Source organism: Drosophila santomea, chromosome 2R (genome assembly GCF_016746245.2).
Source record: "Drosophila santomea strain STO CAGO 1482 chromosome 2R, Prin_Dsan_1.1, whole genome shotgun sequence".
Classification (NCBI taxonomy): Eukaryota; Metazoa; Arthropoda; class Insecta; order Diptera; family Drosophilidae; genus Drosophila; species Drosophila santomea.
The window spans coordinates 3,974,746-3,988,407 of NC_053017.2; the positions used below are offsets into that span (position 1 = coordinate 3,974,746).

At 37.5% G+C, this 13,662-nt stretch overlaps 2 protein-coding genes and 1 pseudogene across 3 annotated transcripts; all 3 read right to left on the bottom strand.

Moving 5' to 3' along the window:
- Positions 1 to 393: 393 nt before the first annotated feature.
- On the bottom strand, positions 394 to 2,937 carry LOC120444628 (probable G-protein coupled receptor Mth-like 7). 2 transcript variants are annotated; one of them, XM_039624437.1, is made up of 7 exons: positions 2,849 to 2,937; positions 1,683 to 2,785; positions 1,463 to 1,613; positions 1,233 to 1,409; positions 898 to 1,149; positions 656 to 830; positions 394 to 610 (listed from the first exon to the last, which is right to left on the bottom strand). In XM_039624437.1, exons 2-7 carry the CDS (start codon positions 2,037 to 2,039, stop codon positions 394 to 396), a joined length of 1,329 nt encoding a protein of 442 aa, XP_039480371.1. In that variant the 5' UTR covers positions 2,040 to 2,785; positions 2,849 to 2,937. The 2 variants fall into 2 exon arrangements, with proteins under 2 accessions (XP_039480371.1, XP_039480370.1); XM_039624436.1 differs by having other exon boundaries at positions 1,683 to 2,926.
- A 900-nt stretch (positions 2,938 to 3,837) lies between these two features.
- Positions 3,838 to 5,509, bottom strand: LOC120444629 (probable G-protein coupled receptor Mth-like 12). Its single transcript, XM_039624438.1, has 6 exons — positions 5,153 to 5,509; positions 4,934 to 5,084; positions 4,695 to 4,871; positions 4,341 to 4,592; positions 4,099 to 4,273; positions 3,838 to 4,036 (listed from the first exon to the last, which is right to left on the bottom strand). Exons 1-6 carry the CDS (start codon positions 5,507 to 5,509, stop codon positions 3,838 to 3,840), a joined length of 1,311 nt encoding a protein of 436 aa, XP_039480372.1.
- Positions 5,510 to 7,099: 1,590 nt separating this feature from the next.
- The window catches only part of LOC120444630, a 7,429-nt pseudogene continuing 866 nt past the window's right edge, over positions 7,100 to 13,662 (bottom strand).

Below are 13,662 nucleotides of genomic sequence, written 5' to 3' on the forward strand. Positions count from 1 at the left end.
AACGAATCAAGTATACCCTTTTACTCTACCAGTAATGTGTATAAAAAGAGTTAAGTGGAATAAATTCCTTTTTCGCCATTGATCGTTTTGCAACCCAGATATTATCAATCGATAACTACATCATAGCCCTGATTATTAACATGACCTATAGACTTTCTCGAAGCTTTTAACTTATATAAAACTTGTAAATCATTATTATTTTGAATAAAATAAAAATTGTTTCACTTTATAAGCCTATTTTAAAATTAAAATATTTGTAGACAGTGTTGAATAACATTGGTTCATCAATAATCAAACATGATTTGTGCATCGGGCTGTGTTAAAAGTTCTCACCACGAATTCTGATTATAATATACTTATGTCATTAAAGAAAAAATATAATTTGAGGAGAACTTACTTATTAATGAACAGGCGATAGGTGCTGCGCTTAAAAAAGAGCAACAGACATATTAAGATACCAAAACCACGATGGAGCACTCGAATTAGTATAACGAAAATATTCCAAAATTTGGAATTCAATTCTAGCATCGAAACGTAGAACAGTATCCAAGATCCGCCCATAATGGCGAAGATCCGCAGATATAATAGGGTCCTTGAATGAGAAGATGTACTAATTATAATAAAGGATTATAAGCTCCAAGGTTAAAGAACTTACTTATGAAAATCGACAGTAAGGCACATTGTGGTTCCATCTGGTCGATGCGTTAACTTATTGATTTCTCTTTTCGTTTTTTTAATGTGTTTGATGGTCAGAACGAATATAATAATATTAATGATACAAATAGTAATAGAAGGCCCCAGGTAATAAACCCAGGACGACCACTTATAGACTGTGAATTGGAAAAAAAAGGTGTGATAGGTTAAAACTTTAAAACGGCTTCTGGCATAGAGACGTACCCTCCACCGAGCATCTACTGAAGCCTACTAAGGGTAACCAGTTCCATTTCTGGAGATCCTTTTCCCAAAGTTGATTTATCAAAAAGATGATACCGAGTGGGATGGTAGAAATGCCCCAGACAAAGATACTGTATAACAGAAACTGATGGCGATGTTCTTGGCGACCGAGCCCTGTGATTTGCTTCCATAAACAAAAGCTAATTACAGAGAGCCAAACAGAAGAGGCAAAGTCAAAGAAGTAAGAGATATAACCTGTAGAACACAAATTCAGTAAAAATAAAGGTAAAATTTATTTTTGATGTTTCTCTTATATTTAAATATATTAAATCACTAACCTGCCAGTGAGCAGAAGTCATCAATCCATCTTAATTTATCTATAAGCCAGATCAGGTATGTAAGAAATATGCAGAATATGCAACTCACTAGGCACATTCCAAAGACATTTCGTAGTTCTTTTACGAAAAGATAAATGCCGATTGTGAAGATATTGCATATAAGAGAAACTGATGTGACTAAAAAGACTATGAGACTTAAAGGAAAGTTGTCTTTATAGACATGCCCTTACGCTCATAAGTTCCTGGTATCTTTAATAATGACCACTCGTGTAAAAGAATCCATATAGTTTCTGGGAAGTCCGAATAAATCTGATGGGGATAGAAACAGTATTCCTCTTTGGACTTGAGCCTCATGTCGGAGTGAATATATATGGTTCCGTTCTGAAATTAATCGGAATTATTCTGTTCTGTCTAATAGACAGAAAAATATAGCATATATCTGGGTTATACTTTGTACAACGTGTACTCATCTCTGGTCAGACCGATCATTTCATCTATATCCCAAAACGGCGTTGTAAGCAGGGTTTGGTTGTTGAAATATAGGGTCTCTGTCGAATTGTCATCGAGTTTTACGATTAAATTAAGTTTTGTTCGGAAGAGTTGTTCCTTAAAACTACAACCGCCATTGGCCATCATATCTTTACGAGGGCAACAAATTCGAATGCAGTGCCAGAGATCGTCGTCATCGTTACAATTGTTATCACATTTTACACATGATTTCGCTTCGGTATAATTAGAGTCTGTATAAACCGCTCCGAATTTTGCCAAGCTTAATACAAGAAATGTCCCAAGCAATTTAAGTTTCATTTGAGGGCAGGAAACGTTCTGCGTGGATAACCAAACTATATTGACGCTTTATGAATAATTTTTATTATTTGTTTAGCTTTATTTCTAATCCAATTTTTTCAACAGAGAACTCGTGCTGATATCCGTGTTCCCTTAGGGATACAATCTGGGTACACTCGTTCACATATTATGTGCAAATCTACCGATAATTGGCGGCTTGAGGGCGTTAGAGTGGGCGTGGCAACATGGGTCAACAAACTTGGGCTGCGTCATTGTCTCCAAGTTTTATATATGTATATATAAATTTAGTACATTATAATTGTAGTTCTTTAGGTTAAATTAAAGAGATTTTGTCTCCTTTTCAATTGCCTTACTGTGCGACATCCGTTTTCGTTGTACCGGCTGGAATGGCGGGAGATCTGATCTTCCACCGTATGTATGCCAAGATCTCTGTGCAGAGTCTTGTTACTCACGTACCATTCGCAGCCGGTAATGGCTCTTAGCGACTTGTTCTGAATCGCACATGCAAGTGGTTGCTATGACAGGTTCCACCTTTTGGCCCATTCCTTAAATAGCTCTACATACTGTTAAATAACGTCAGCAGACTCGCGTTCTCTGGGCGAGCTAAATAGTACGCAAACTTCGTCTGAGAAAGTGGCCAGCAGCATCTTCTTCCTGTTGATCTCGAGTGTTCCCGCATCAGTTGTTTGTGTATCTGCAGTATAGATCGCGTAGAGAAAGCGACTGCAGACTCTAAAGGTAGTTCCCTCATAAAGTGAAAAAGGAAATTGGCATTTTTATCATTAGCCGAAATAATTGGCTTTTCTCACAATTTTCCGTGGTTCTTGATGTCAATGATAAAAGTAAATTGCTTTCAATTGTTTTTCGTCGTGGGAGCACATGTAAACGTCGAGAAAAGTGTCCAGGTGTTCACTAGAGACATAAAATGTCAAAGTTCCATATGATAAAATATATATCACACATTCGGTGACAGTTTAGACAAACGTCCCTTTTATTAAACAGTTACTGTTATGTAAAAAGTAAAACAACAGCTTCCTTGCAAGCTGAAGTAAATTTATTTTTAACCAACACGGGGACTTGGTACTCTATAGAGCCAAAATAATTTGTCTGTTTTTGCAATAACCTGCTAGGAGAATCACAACCGTTTAAGCAATGCCTCCAATAATTGTCCACTTAATAGTGCTGTTCATTCGATCAATTTAAATTATAATTTAAGTGAAGTGTATACAGTTTAATTATAACAGAGTATTAAAACTAATGCCGATTGGCTTGCAGAATGCTAAGTGTATATAATATATTTACCATTCAATGTAGGTGTGAATGTTACATAAAAAAAAGAGCTAAGTGGAAATCAATCCTTTTCGCCAATGTACCGTCCGTTTTGCAAAGCGGACCTTATTAATCAAAAAGTTTTTTGGCAAGTCGACAGCAATTTACAAGACATAAACAAAAAAAATATCAAAACATTTTTACAAGTGTTGGCGTGGCAGTTTTGGGCGGTTTGTGGGCGTGGCAACATGGGTCAACACACTTGCGCTGCGTCTATGTCTCTGGAGTCTGTATGCTTAATCTCAACTTTCTAGCATTTAGAGTTTCTGCGATCTCGGCGTTCATATGGCCGGATAGACGGACGGACATAGCCAGATCGACTCGGCTATTGATCCCGATCAAGAATATATTTACATTATATGGTCGGAAGCGCTTCCTTCTGCCTGTTAAATACTTTTCAACAAATCTAGTATACACTTTTACTCTACGAATAACGGGTATGATAAGATAATACGGATTTGGCGATAACTTACTTATTAATGAGCAGGCGAAAGGTGCTGCGCTTAAAAATAAGCAGCACACATATTAATATACCAAAACCACAATGGAGCCCTCGGATTAGTATAACGAAAATATTCCAAATGATGCTATTCAATTCTATAACCGAAACTAGGAATAATATCCACGATCCGCCCATAATAGCGAAGATCCGCAGATATGATAGAATCCTTGGATGAGAAAATGTAGTAATATATTTAAGGATCATAAGCTCGAAGGTTAAAGCACTTACTTTTGAAAATCGACGGCAAGGCAAGCTGGGGTACGATCTGGTCGTATTGTTAACTTATTGATTTCCCTTTTCGTTTTTTTAATTTGTTTGGTAGTCAGAACAAACATAATAATATTTATCGCACTAAGGATCGTAAAGGGTCCAAGATAATAAACCCAGGATGCTAGCTTATAAACTGTAAATTGAAGTTAAAAGGTAAGAAAGGTTAATACTTTAAAAATACTTCGCCCATAGAGACGTACCCTCCACTGAGCATCTACTAAAGCCAACTAAAGGTAACCAGTTCCATTTTTGAAGATCCTCTTCCCACTGTTGATTCATCCATAAGATTATACCTAGTGGAATAGCAGATATGCCCCAGACAAAGATACTGTAAAACAGAAACTGATGGCGATGTTCTTGGCGATCGACCGATGAGATTTTCTTCCATAAACAAAAGCTATTTACAGATAGCCAAAGATAAGTGGCACAATCAAAGAAGTACGAGATATAACCTGTAGAACACAAATTCAGTAAAAATAAAGGTACAATTTATTTTTATGCTTATTTTATATTTAAATATAATATTTATAAATAAAATACATTAAACCACTAACCTGCCAGTGAGCAAAAGTTATCTATCAATCTTAATTCATCTATAAGCCAGATCAGGTAGGCAAGAAATATGCTGAATATGCTACTCACTAGGCACATTCCAAAGACATTTCGTAGTTCTTTTACGAAAAGATAAATGCCAATTGTTAAGATATAGCATATAAGAGAAACTGATGTGACTAAAGAAAACTCTGAGAATTAAAGATTTTACGGAAAGTTTTCTTTATAGACATTGCCTTACGCACGTAAGCTCCTGGTATCGCTATCGATGACCACTCGTGTAAAACAATCCATATGGTTTCTGGGAAGTCCGAATAAATCTGATGGGGATAGAAACAGTATTCCTCTTTGGACTTGAGCCTCTTGTCGGAGTGAATATATATGGTTCCGTTCTGAAAATAATCGGAATTATTCTGTTCTGTCTCATAGACAGAAAATATACCATAGATCTGGGTTATACCTTGTACAACGTGTACTCATCTCTGCTCAGACCGATCATTTCATCTATATCCCAAAACGGCGTTGTAAGCAGGGTTTGGTTGTTGAAATATAGGGTCTCTGTCGAATTGTCATCGAGTTTTATGTTTAAATTAAGTTTTGTTCGGAAGAGTTGTTCCTCAAAACTACAACCGCCATTGGCCATAGTATTTTTACGAGGGCAACAAATTCGAATGCAGTGCCATAGATCGTCGTCATCGTTACAATTATTATCACATTTTACACATGATTTCGCTTCGGTATAATTAGAGTCTGTATAAACCGCTCCGAATTTTGCCAAGCTTAATACAAGAAATGTCCCAAGCAATTTAAGTTTCATTTGAGGGCAGGAAACGTTCTGCGTGGATAACCAAACTATATTGACGCTCTATGAATAATTTGTATAATTTATATAGCTTTATTTCAAATTAAATTTTTTGAACAGAAAGCTCGAGCTGATATGCATGTTCCCTAAGGGACACAATCTTAGTACACTCGTTGTATATATGTATTAATACTTGTATGTTTAAAAAGCTTTACAAATCTACCGATAATTGGAAATGCGATAATATTTCAAAACAAGAAAAAACTCTCTAGTCCAGATCCTCGACTATCAAATACCTGTTACACTGCTAGTGGAGAAATTTTAACATTCATTTTGCATATCGATAGCCAAAAAATAAAAAAAGGGGCGGCTCGAGGGCGTTAGAGTGGGCGTGGCAACATGGGTCAATAAACTTGGGCTGCGTCATGTTTTATATATGTATATATAAATTTAGTACATTATAATTGTAGTTCTTTAGGTTAAATTAAAGAGATTTTGTCTCCTTTTCAATTGCCTTACTGTGCGACATCCGTTTTCGTTGTACCGGCTGGAATGGCGGGAGATCTGATCTTCCACCGTATGTATGCCAAGATCTCTGTGCAGAGTCTTGTTACTCACGTACCATTCGCAGCCGGTAATGGCTCTTAGCGACTTGTTCTGAATCGCACATGCAAGTGGTTGCTATGACAGGTTCCACCTTTTGGCCCATTCCTTAAATAGCTCTACATACTGTTAAATAACGTCAGCAGACTCGCGTTCTCTGGGCGAGCTAAATAGTACGCAAACTTCGTCTGAGAAAGTGGCCAGCAGCATCTTCTTCCTGTTGATCTCGAGTGTTCCCGCATCAGTTGTTTGTGTATCTGCAGTATAGATCGCGTAGAGAAAGCGACTGCAGACTCTAAAGGTAGTTCCCCTCATAAAGTGAAAAAGGAAATTGGCTTTTATCATTAGCCGAAATAACTGGCTTTTATCACAATTTTTCGTGGTTCTTGATATTTTTGGTCAATGATAAAAGTAAATTGCTTGTTTTCGATGTGGGAGCATATGTAACCGGTGAGAAGTGTCCAGCTTTTCACTAAGGACATAAAATGTGAGTGTAAAACCCTTAGAGCGGTTACACGTGTCTTTAATTTTAAAGGAAGTGTTATGAAAATTAGTGAAACAACAGCTTCCTTGCAAACTTTAGTTAATTATTTTTACTTTACAAAGCAAAACTATTTTGTAGGCCTGTCATTGTAATAACATTTAGGGCATATCTGCTAGGAAAATATACATATCTAGATTGTCCTTTTAAAAGTCCTGTTCATTCGTTCAATTTTCATTATATTATTTACAATTTTCATCCACTTATCACTTAGGACTGTTTTGCAAGCCGGGACGTTATCAATCGATAATTATATCATAGCTCTGATTATTAACAAGTTTGTTGCTTAGAAATTGTTTCACTTTAAAGGACTATTTTAAAATTAAAATATTTATAGACAATTTTAAATTTTATTGGTTCAATAATCAAAAATGATTTGTGCATCGGGTTCTCACCACGAATTCTGATTATAATATAGTTATATCATTAAAGAAAAAACAAAAAAAAGATTTAAGGAGAACTTACTTATTAATGAGCAGGCGATAGGTGCTGTGCTTAAAAATAAGCAGCACACATATTAAGATACCTAATCCACGATGGAGCACTCGGATTAGTACAACAAAAATATTCCAAATGTTGGCTTTGAATTCTACCATCACAACGAGTAATAGAGCCCAAGACACGCCCATAATGGTGAATATCCGCATATATGAAATCATCCTTGAATGAAATTATGTAGTAATTTTATTAACAGATCATAAGCTCCAAGTTTAAGGACTTACTTTTGAAAATCGACAGTAAGGCAAGCTGGGGTCCGATCTGGTCGATGTGTAAATTTAGAGATCTCTTTTTTCGTTTTTTTAATGTGTTTGAAAGTCAGATCGAACATAATTATATTCATCGCACATAGGATCAGAAAAAGACCCCGATAATAAGCCCACGAAGACCACTTATAAACTATGAATTGAAGTTAAAAGGTAAGAAATTGTAACGCTTTAAAGCGACTTCTGCCATAGAGACGTACGTTCCACCGAGCACAAAAAAAAGCCTACAAGGGGGAACCAGTTCCATTTCTGGAGATCCTCTTTCCAAAGATGATTCATCAATATAATTATACCTAGTGGTAAACAAGATATTCCCCACACAAAGATACTGTAAAACAGGAACTGATGGCGATGTTCTTGGTGATCGACCGATTTTCAGTGTCATTTAAATTAATTAGAATGAAATTGAATATTTTAAACCACTAACCTGCAAGTGAGCAGAAGTCATCCATCAATCTTAACTCATCTATAAGCCAGATAAGGTAGGTAAGAAACATGCAGAATATGCAACTCACCAGACACTTTCCAAAGACATTTCGTAGTTATACCCGTTACTCGTAGAGTAAAAGGGTATACTAGATTCGTTGAAAAGTATGTAACAGGCAGAAGGAAGCGTTTCCGACCATATAAAGTATATATATTCTTGATCAGGATCAATAGCCGAGTCGATCTGGCCATGTCTGTCCGTCCGTCTGTCCGTCCGTATGAACGTCGAGATCTCAGGAACTACAAAAGCTAGAAAGGTGAGATTAAGCATACAGACTCCAGAGACATAGAAGCAGCGCAAATTTGTCGATTCATGTTGCCACGCCCACTCTAACGCCCACAAACCGCCCAAAACTGACACGCCCACACTTTTGAAAAATGTTTTGATATTTTTTAATTTTTGTATTGGTCTTGTTAATTTCTATCGATTTGCTAAAAAACTTTTTGCCACGCCCACTCTAACGCCCACAAACCGCCCAAAGCTGCCACGCCCACACTTTTGAAAAATGTTTTGATATTTTTTCATTTTTGTATTAGTCTTGTAAATTTCTATCAATTTGCCAAAACAAATTTTGCCACGCCCACTCCAACGCCCACAAACCGCCAAAAACTGTCAGAGTTGAAGACACTCCTTCGCACTTGAGTAACGGGTATCAGATAGTCGGGGAACTCGACTATAGCGTTCTCTCTTGTTTTTTTACTAAAAGATAAATGCCCAATGTGATTATATAGCATATAAGCGAAACTGACTTAAAAAAGTTAAAGGAAAGTGTTCTTTATCGACATGCCCTCCTGGTATGTTTATTATACCCGTTACTCGTAGAGTAAAAGGGTATACTAGATTCGTTGAAAAGTATGTAACAGGCAGAAGGAAGCGTTTCCGATCATATATATTCTTGATCAGGATCAATAGTCGAGTCGATCTGGCCATGTCCGTCTGTCCGTCCGTCTGTCTGTCCGTCTGTCTGTCTGTCCGTCCGTATGAACGCTGAGATCTCAGGAACAACAAAAGCTAGAAAGTTTAGATTGGGCATACAGACTCCAGAGACATAGACGCAGCGCAAGTTTGTCGATTCATGTTGCCACGCCCACTCTAACGCACACAAACCGCCCAAAGCTGCCACGCCCACACTTTTGAAAAATGTTTTAATATTTTTTCATTTTTGTATTGGTCTTGAAAATTTCTATCGATTTGCAAAAAAACTTTTTGCCACGCCCACTCTAATGCCCACAAACCGCCCAAAGCTGCCACGCCCACACTTTTGAAAAATGTTTTGATATTTTTTCATTTTTGTATTAGTCTTGTAAATTTCTATCTATTCGCCAAAAAACTTTTTGCCACGCCCACTCTAACGCCCACAAACCGCCAAAAACTGTCAGCGTTGAAAACTCTTTCCCGCACTTCCACTATCTGAGTAACGGGTATCAGATAGTCGGGGAACTCGACTATAGCGTTCTCTCTTGTTGTTATATATAGTAATTATAGTTTCATTTAGGAGCAGGAAACGAGCTGCGTGGATAACCAAACTATAATGACGCTTTATGAATCCAATTTTTTGAACAGAAAACTCGTGCTGATATGCGTGTTCCCTAAGGGAAATAATCTTGTTACACTTATTTCAAATATAAATGCGTTTGAAAAGTTGTACATTTCTACCGATAATGGAAATACAATAATATTCAGAAATAATTTAGAAGCGATTGGGGTACGCACAATCCAAAGTTGGAGCTTGGAGGATTAAGCCCAACGAAACGGTTGGAAACTTTCCCAAAGGTTTGGATCATATTGACATGAGGTGCATACTTGGCATACTGTTACTGTTCTAACAAACGTTCATCAGCTAAGGGTTAAAGCATTTCGAAAGTGGGGGCTCTAAAACCAACAATATGTTTCGAACTACCAGTACTATAGTTGTCTCACTGCCATCTTTTTATTAGTTATATTAGCCTGGAAGAGTCCCTTTAAAGCTCGCGTACTTCAAACGATCATTTTCTGCTGATATTCAAGAATCGCCGTTGTGCAAATTTTGAGTGGACAACTTTTTACCAGAAGTTATATCCAACCACGTGTGTTTAAAAACATATCCACAGAGCCAAAACTTAACCTCAGCAAAATGGCTAGGCAACCCGACTTTAGAGCAGTGATCAGGAAACTTATTACCGGTAGTGATGCTAGTCTACCGGTAGTGAAAAGTTATTATACCCGTTACTCGTAGAGTAAAAGGGTATACTAGATTCGTTGAAAAGTATGTAACAGGCAGAAGGAAGCGTTTCCGACCATATAAAGTATATATATTCTTGATCAGGATCAGTAGCCGAGTCGATCTGGCCATGTCCGTCTGTCCGTCCGTCTGTCCGTCCGTCTGTCCGTCTGTCCGTCCGTATGAACGTCGAGATCTCAGAACCTACAAAAGCTAGAAAGTTGAGATTAAGCATACAGACTCCCAAGACATAGACGCAGCGCAAGTTTGTCGATTCAGGTTGCCACGCCCACTCTAACGCCCACAAACCGCCCAAAACTGCCACGCCCACATTTTTGAAAAATGTTTTAATATTTTTCCATTTTTGCATTGGTCTTGTAAATTTCTATCGATTTGCAAAAAAACTTTTTGCCACGCCCACTCTAACGCCCACAAACCGCCAAAAGCTGCCACGCCCACACTTTTGAAAAATGTTTTGATATTTTTTCATTTTTGTATTACTCTTGTAAATTTCTATCTATTTGCCAAAAAACTTCTGGCCACGCCCACTCTAACGCCCACAAACCGCCAAAAACTGTCCTTCGCACTTACACTAGCTGAGTAACGGGTATCAGATAGTCGGGGAACTCGACTATAGCGTTCTCTCTTGTTTTTATGTTCTAATTGAAGTTAATATATCTAAAAGTTCATCGCAGTTGCCCCAGTGTGAGGCAACTATGTTGCACGTCGTGATAGCCACCATAAGCAACCGCTGAAAGGTATGTTGATGTAAGGGATCTCAGATCGGAAGGACAGGAAGTTCGGCAGCCTGGAGGTGTTGCGATGAGAAACCCGAATTTTCTTGTTTCATAAAATAAGTTTTCTAATGCTCAATATTTCTAGTGGCCTAAGAAAAAAAGAATTTGAACAGCTACATATCTCATACATATTTGTAAACCTAATGTGATGTATACATTCCAATACCCAAGGAATGTCCGCCTGACAATCATTATATACAACATACATACACAGCAGTTTATAAAATTACCTAATGACGTAAACCGATATTGAACAAGAGAGAACGCTATAGTCGAGTTCCCCGACTATCTGATACCCGTTACTCAGCTAGTGGAAGGGAGAAGGAGAGTCTTAAACACAGTGGGCATGGAAACATGAATCGACAAACTTGCGCTGCGTCTATGTCCCTGGAGTCTGTATGCTTAATCTCAACTTTCTAGCTTTTGTAGTTCCTGAGATCTCGACGTTCATACGGACGGACAGACGGACAGACGGACGGACAGACGGACGGACAGACGGACGGACAGACGGACATGGCCAGATCGACTCGGCTATTGATCCTGATCAAGAATACTCTACGAGTAACGGGTATAAAAATGCATATTAAGGAACCAAGGATACATTCTTGTGTAAAGGCTTTTTTTTTAAATTTGAAAATGAATTAAACCTAATTTCTCCTAGATTATTAAAAGTAATCTTCTCGGTTTGCTTATATTATCGTGCGGAATATCCAAAAAATACTGAAATTAAATATAAAGTAGAAGTTTAAAATTTAAAACAAAACACCTTTAAAGTAGACCAGCGCGGGTATAGAACGAGTGATAAATTCCTACTAAATCACGCATCGATAATCCTGACTCACGTCCTCCATCTATCATCTATACCGTTCGCGGAAATTTTTTTGTGGTTTTTTGATTGTTTCAATTAGTTATAGTAGAGTCAGGAAGAGCATTTTCCTTTTTTATAAGAATGGTGAGTACATAGAACATTGGAAATCTCCGGCAGCATAGTGCACTGAAATTCCGATTCTCTCTCCAACCGAGGCAGTAATCGGGAAAAGAATCGACAGCCGTACCATTACATGGTTTAAATCCCTAACCGAACCAAAGCCCTGATTGTAGGCGGGAAATATCTTTAGAGGCTGAACAAAATTTCTAATTCGAAGTCGCCTTGTAGGGATATGAAGACAATTCTTTTTATATAATTTAATATAATTTTTTATGTAATATTATTTTATTTTGTATATAATATTATGTAATTTTTTATATAAATTAATAATGTTTGTTTATAGTAATGCCTGAGGTAATAAAAAAAATTTCTTTCTCAAAAATGAATATTGTATTTGAAAAACTTGTACAATTCATATCGCCGCTGACATCATAACTTGTGTAAGTGATGCCGGCCTTAGTCTAAAGTCAACAAAAAGCTTTTCGAAATTCGAAAAATAAATGTATCAAACAGGCTTAAAAAATCATATTCGAAATTTTAAAAAAAAATCGGTTTTAATGCTGTCAAAAAGTGTCTACAAATTTCTTGTTCTTAAAATCTTTAGTCTATATAAAAAACAAGAGAGAACGCTATAGTCGAGTTCCCGACTATCTGATACCTGTTACTCAGCTGGTGGAAGTGCGAAGGAGAGTCTTGAACACTGACATTTGTGGGCGTTAGGGTGGGCGTGGCAAAAAGTTTTTTTGCAAATCGATAGAAATTTACAAGACTAATACAAAAATGAAAAAATATCAAAACATTTTTTAAAAGTGTGGGCGTGGCAGCTTTGGGCGGTTTGTGGGCGTTAGAGTGGGCGTGGCAAAAAGTTTTTTGGCAAATCGATAGAAATTTAAAAGACCAATATAAAAATGAAAATATATCAAAACATTTTTCAAAAGTGTGGGCGTGGCAGCTTTGGGCGGTTTGTGGGCGTTAGAGTGGGCGTGGCAAAAAGTTTTTTGGCAAATCGATAGAAATTTAGAAGACCAATACAAAAATTAAAACATTTTTTAAAAGTGTGGGCGTGGCAGTTTTGGGCGGTTTGTGGGCGTTAGAGTGGGCGTGGCAACATGAATCGACAAACTTGCGCTGCTTCTATGTCTTGGGAGTCTGTATGCTTAATCTCAACTTTCTAGCTTTTGTAGTTCCTGAGATCTCGACGTTCATACGGACAGACAGACGGACAGACGGACGGACGGACAGACGGACATGGCCAGATCGACTTGGCTATAGATCCTGATCAAGAATATATATACTTTATATGGTCGGAAACGCTTCCTTCTGCCTGTTACATACTTTTCAACGAATCTAGTATACCCTTTTACTCTACGAGTAACGGGTATAAAAACGTTTATGCTCTATAAATGCTAGATTATCAAAATTTGTTCGGAATTTTTTTTGTTATCGCTTACCCAAAAGAGAAAAAACGTGGTTTAGGGAAAATTACATTTAAAGTTCGCGGTTATGAAAAAAGACTGGCTCGGCGCCAGTATGGCTCGGATGGCATCTCTTCCACAACTTCGAAAATTAGCTTTTGAAACGTTTACACGATGAAGCCAACTAAGGGCAACCAGTTCCATTTCTGGAGATCCTCTTCCCAAAGTTAATTTATTATTAAGATGATACCGCCTGGGATAGCAGATATGCCCCAGACAAAGATACTGCAAAACAGAAACTGATGGCGATGTTCTGGGCGACCGAGCCCTGTGATTTGCTTCCATAAACAAAAGCTAATTACAGAGAGCCAAACAGAAGAGGCAAAGTCAAAGAAGTAAGAGATATAACCTGTAGAACACAAATTCAGTAAAA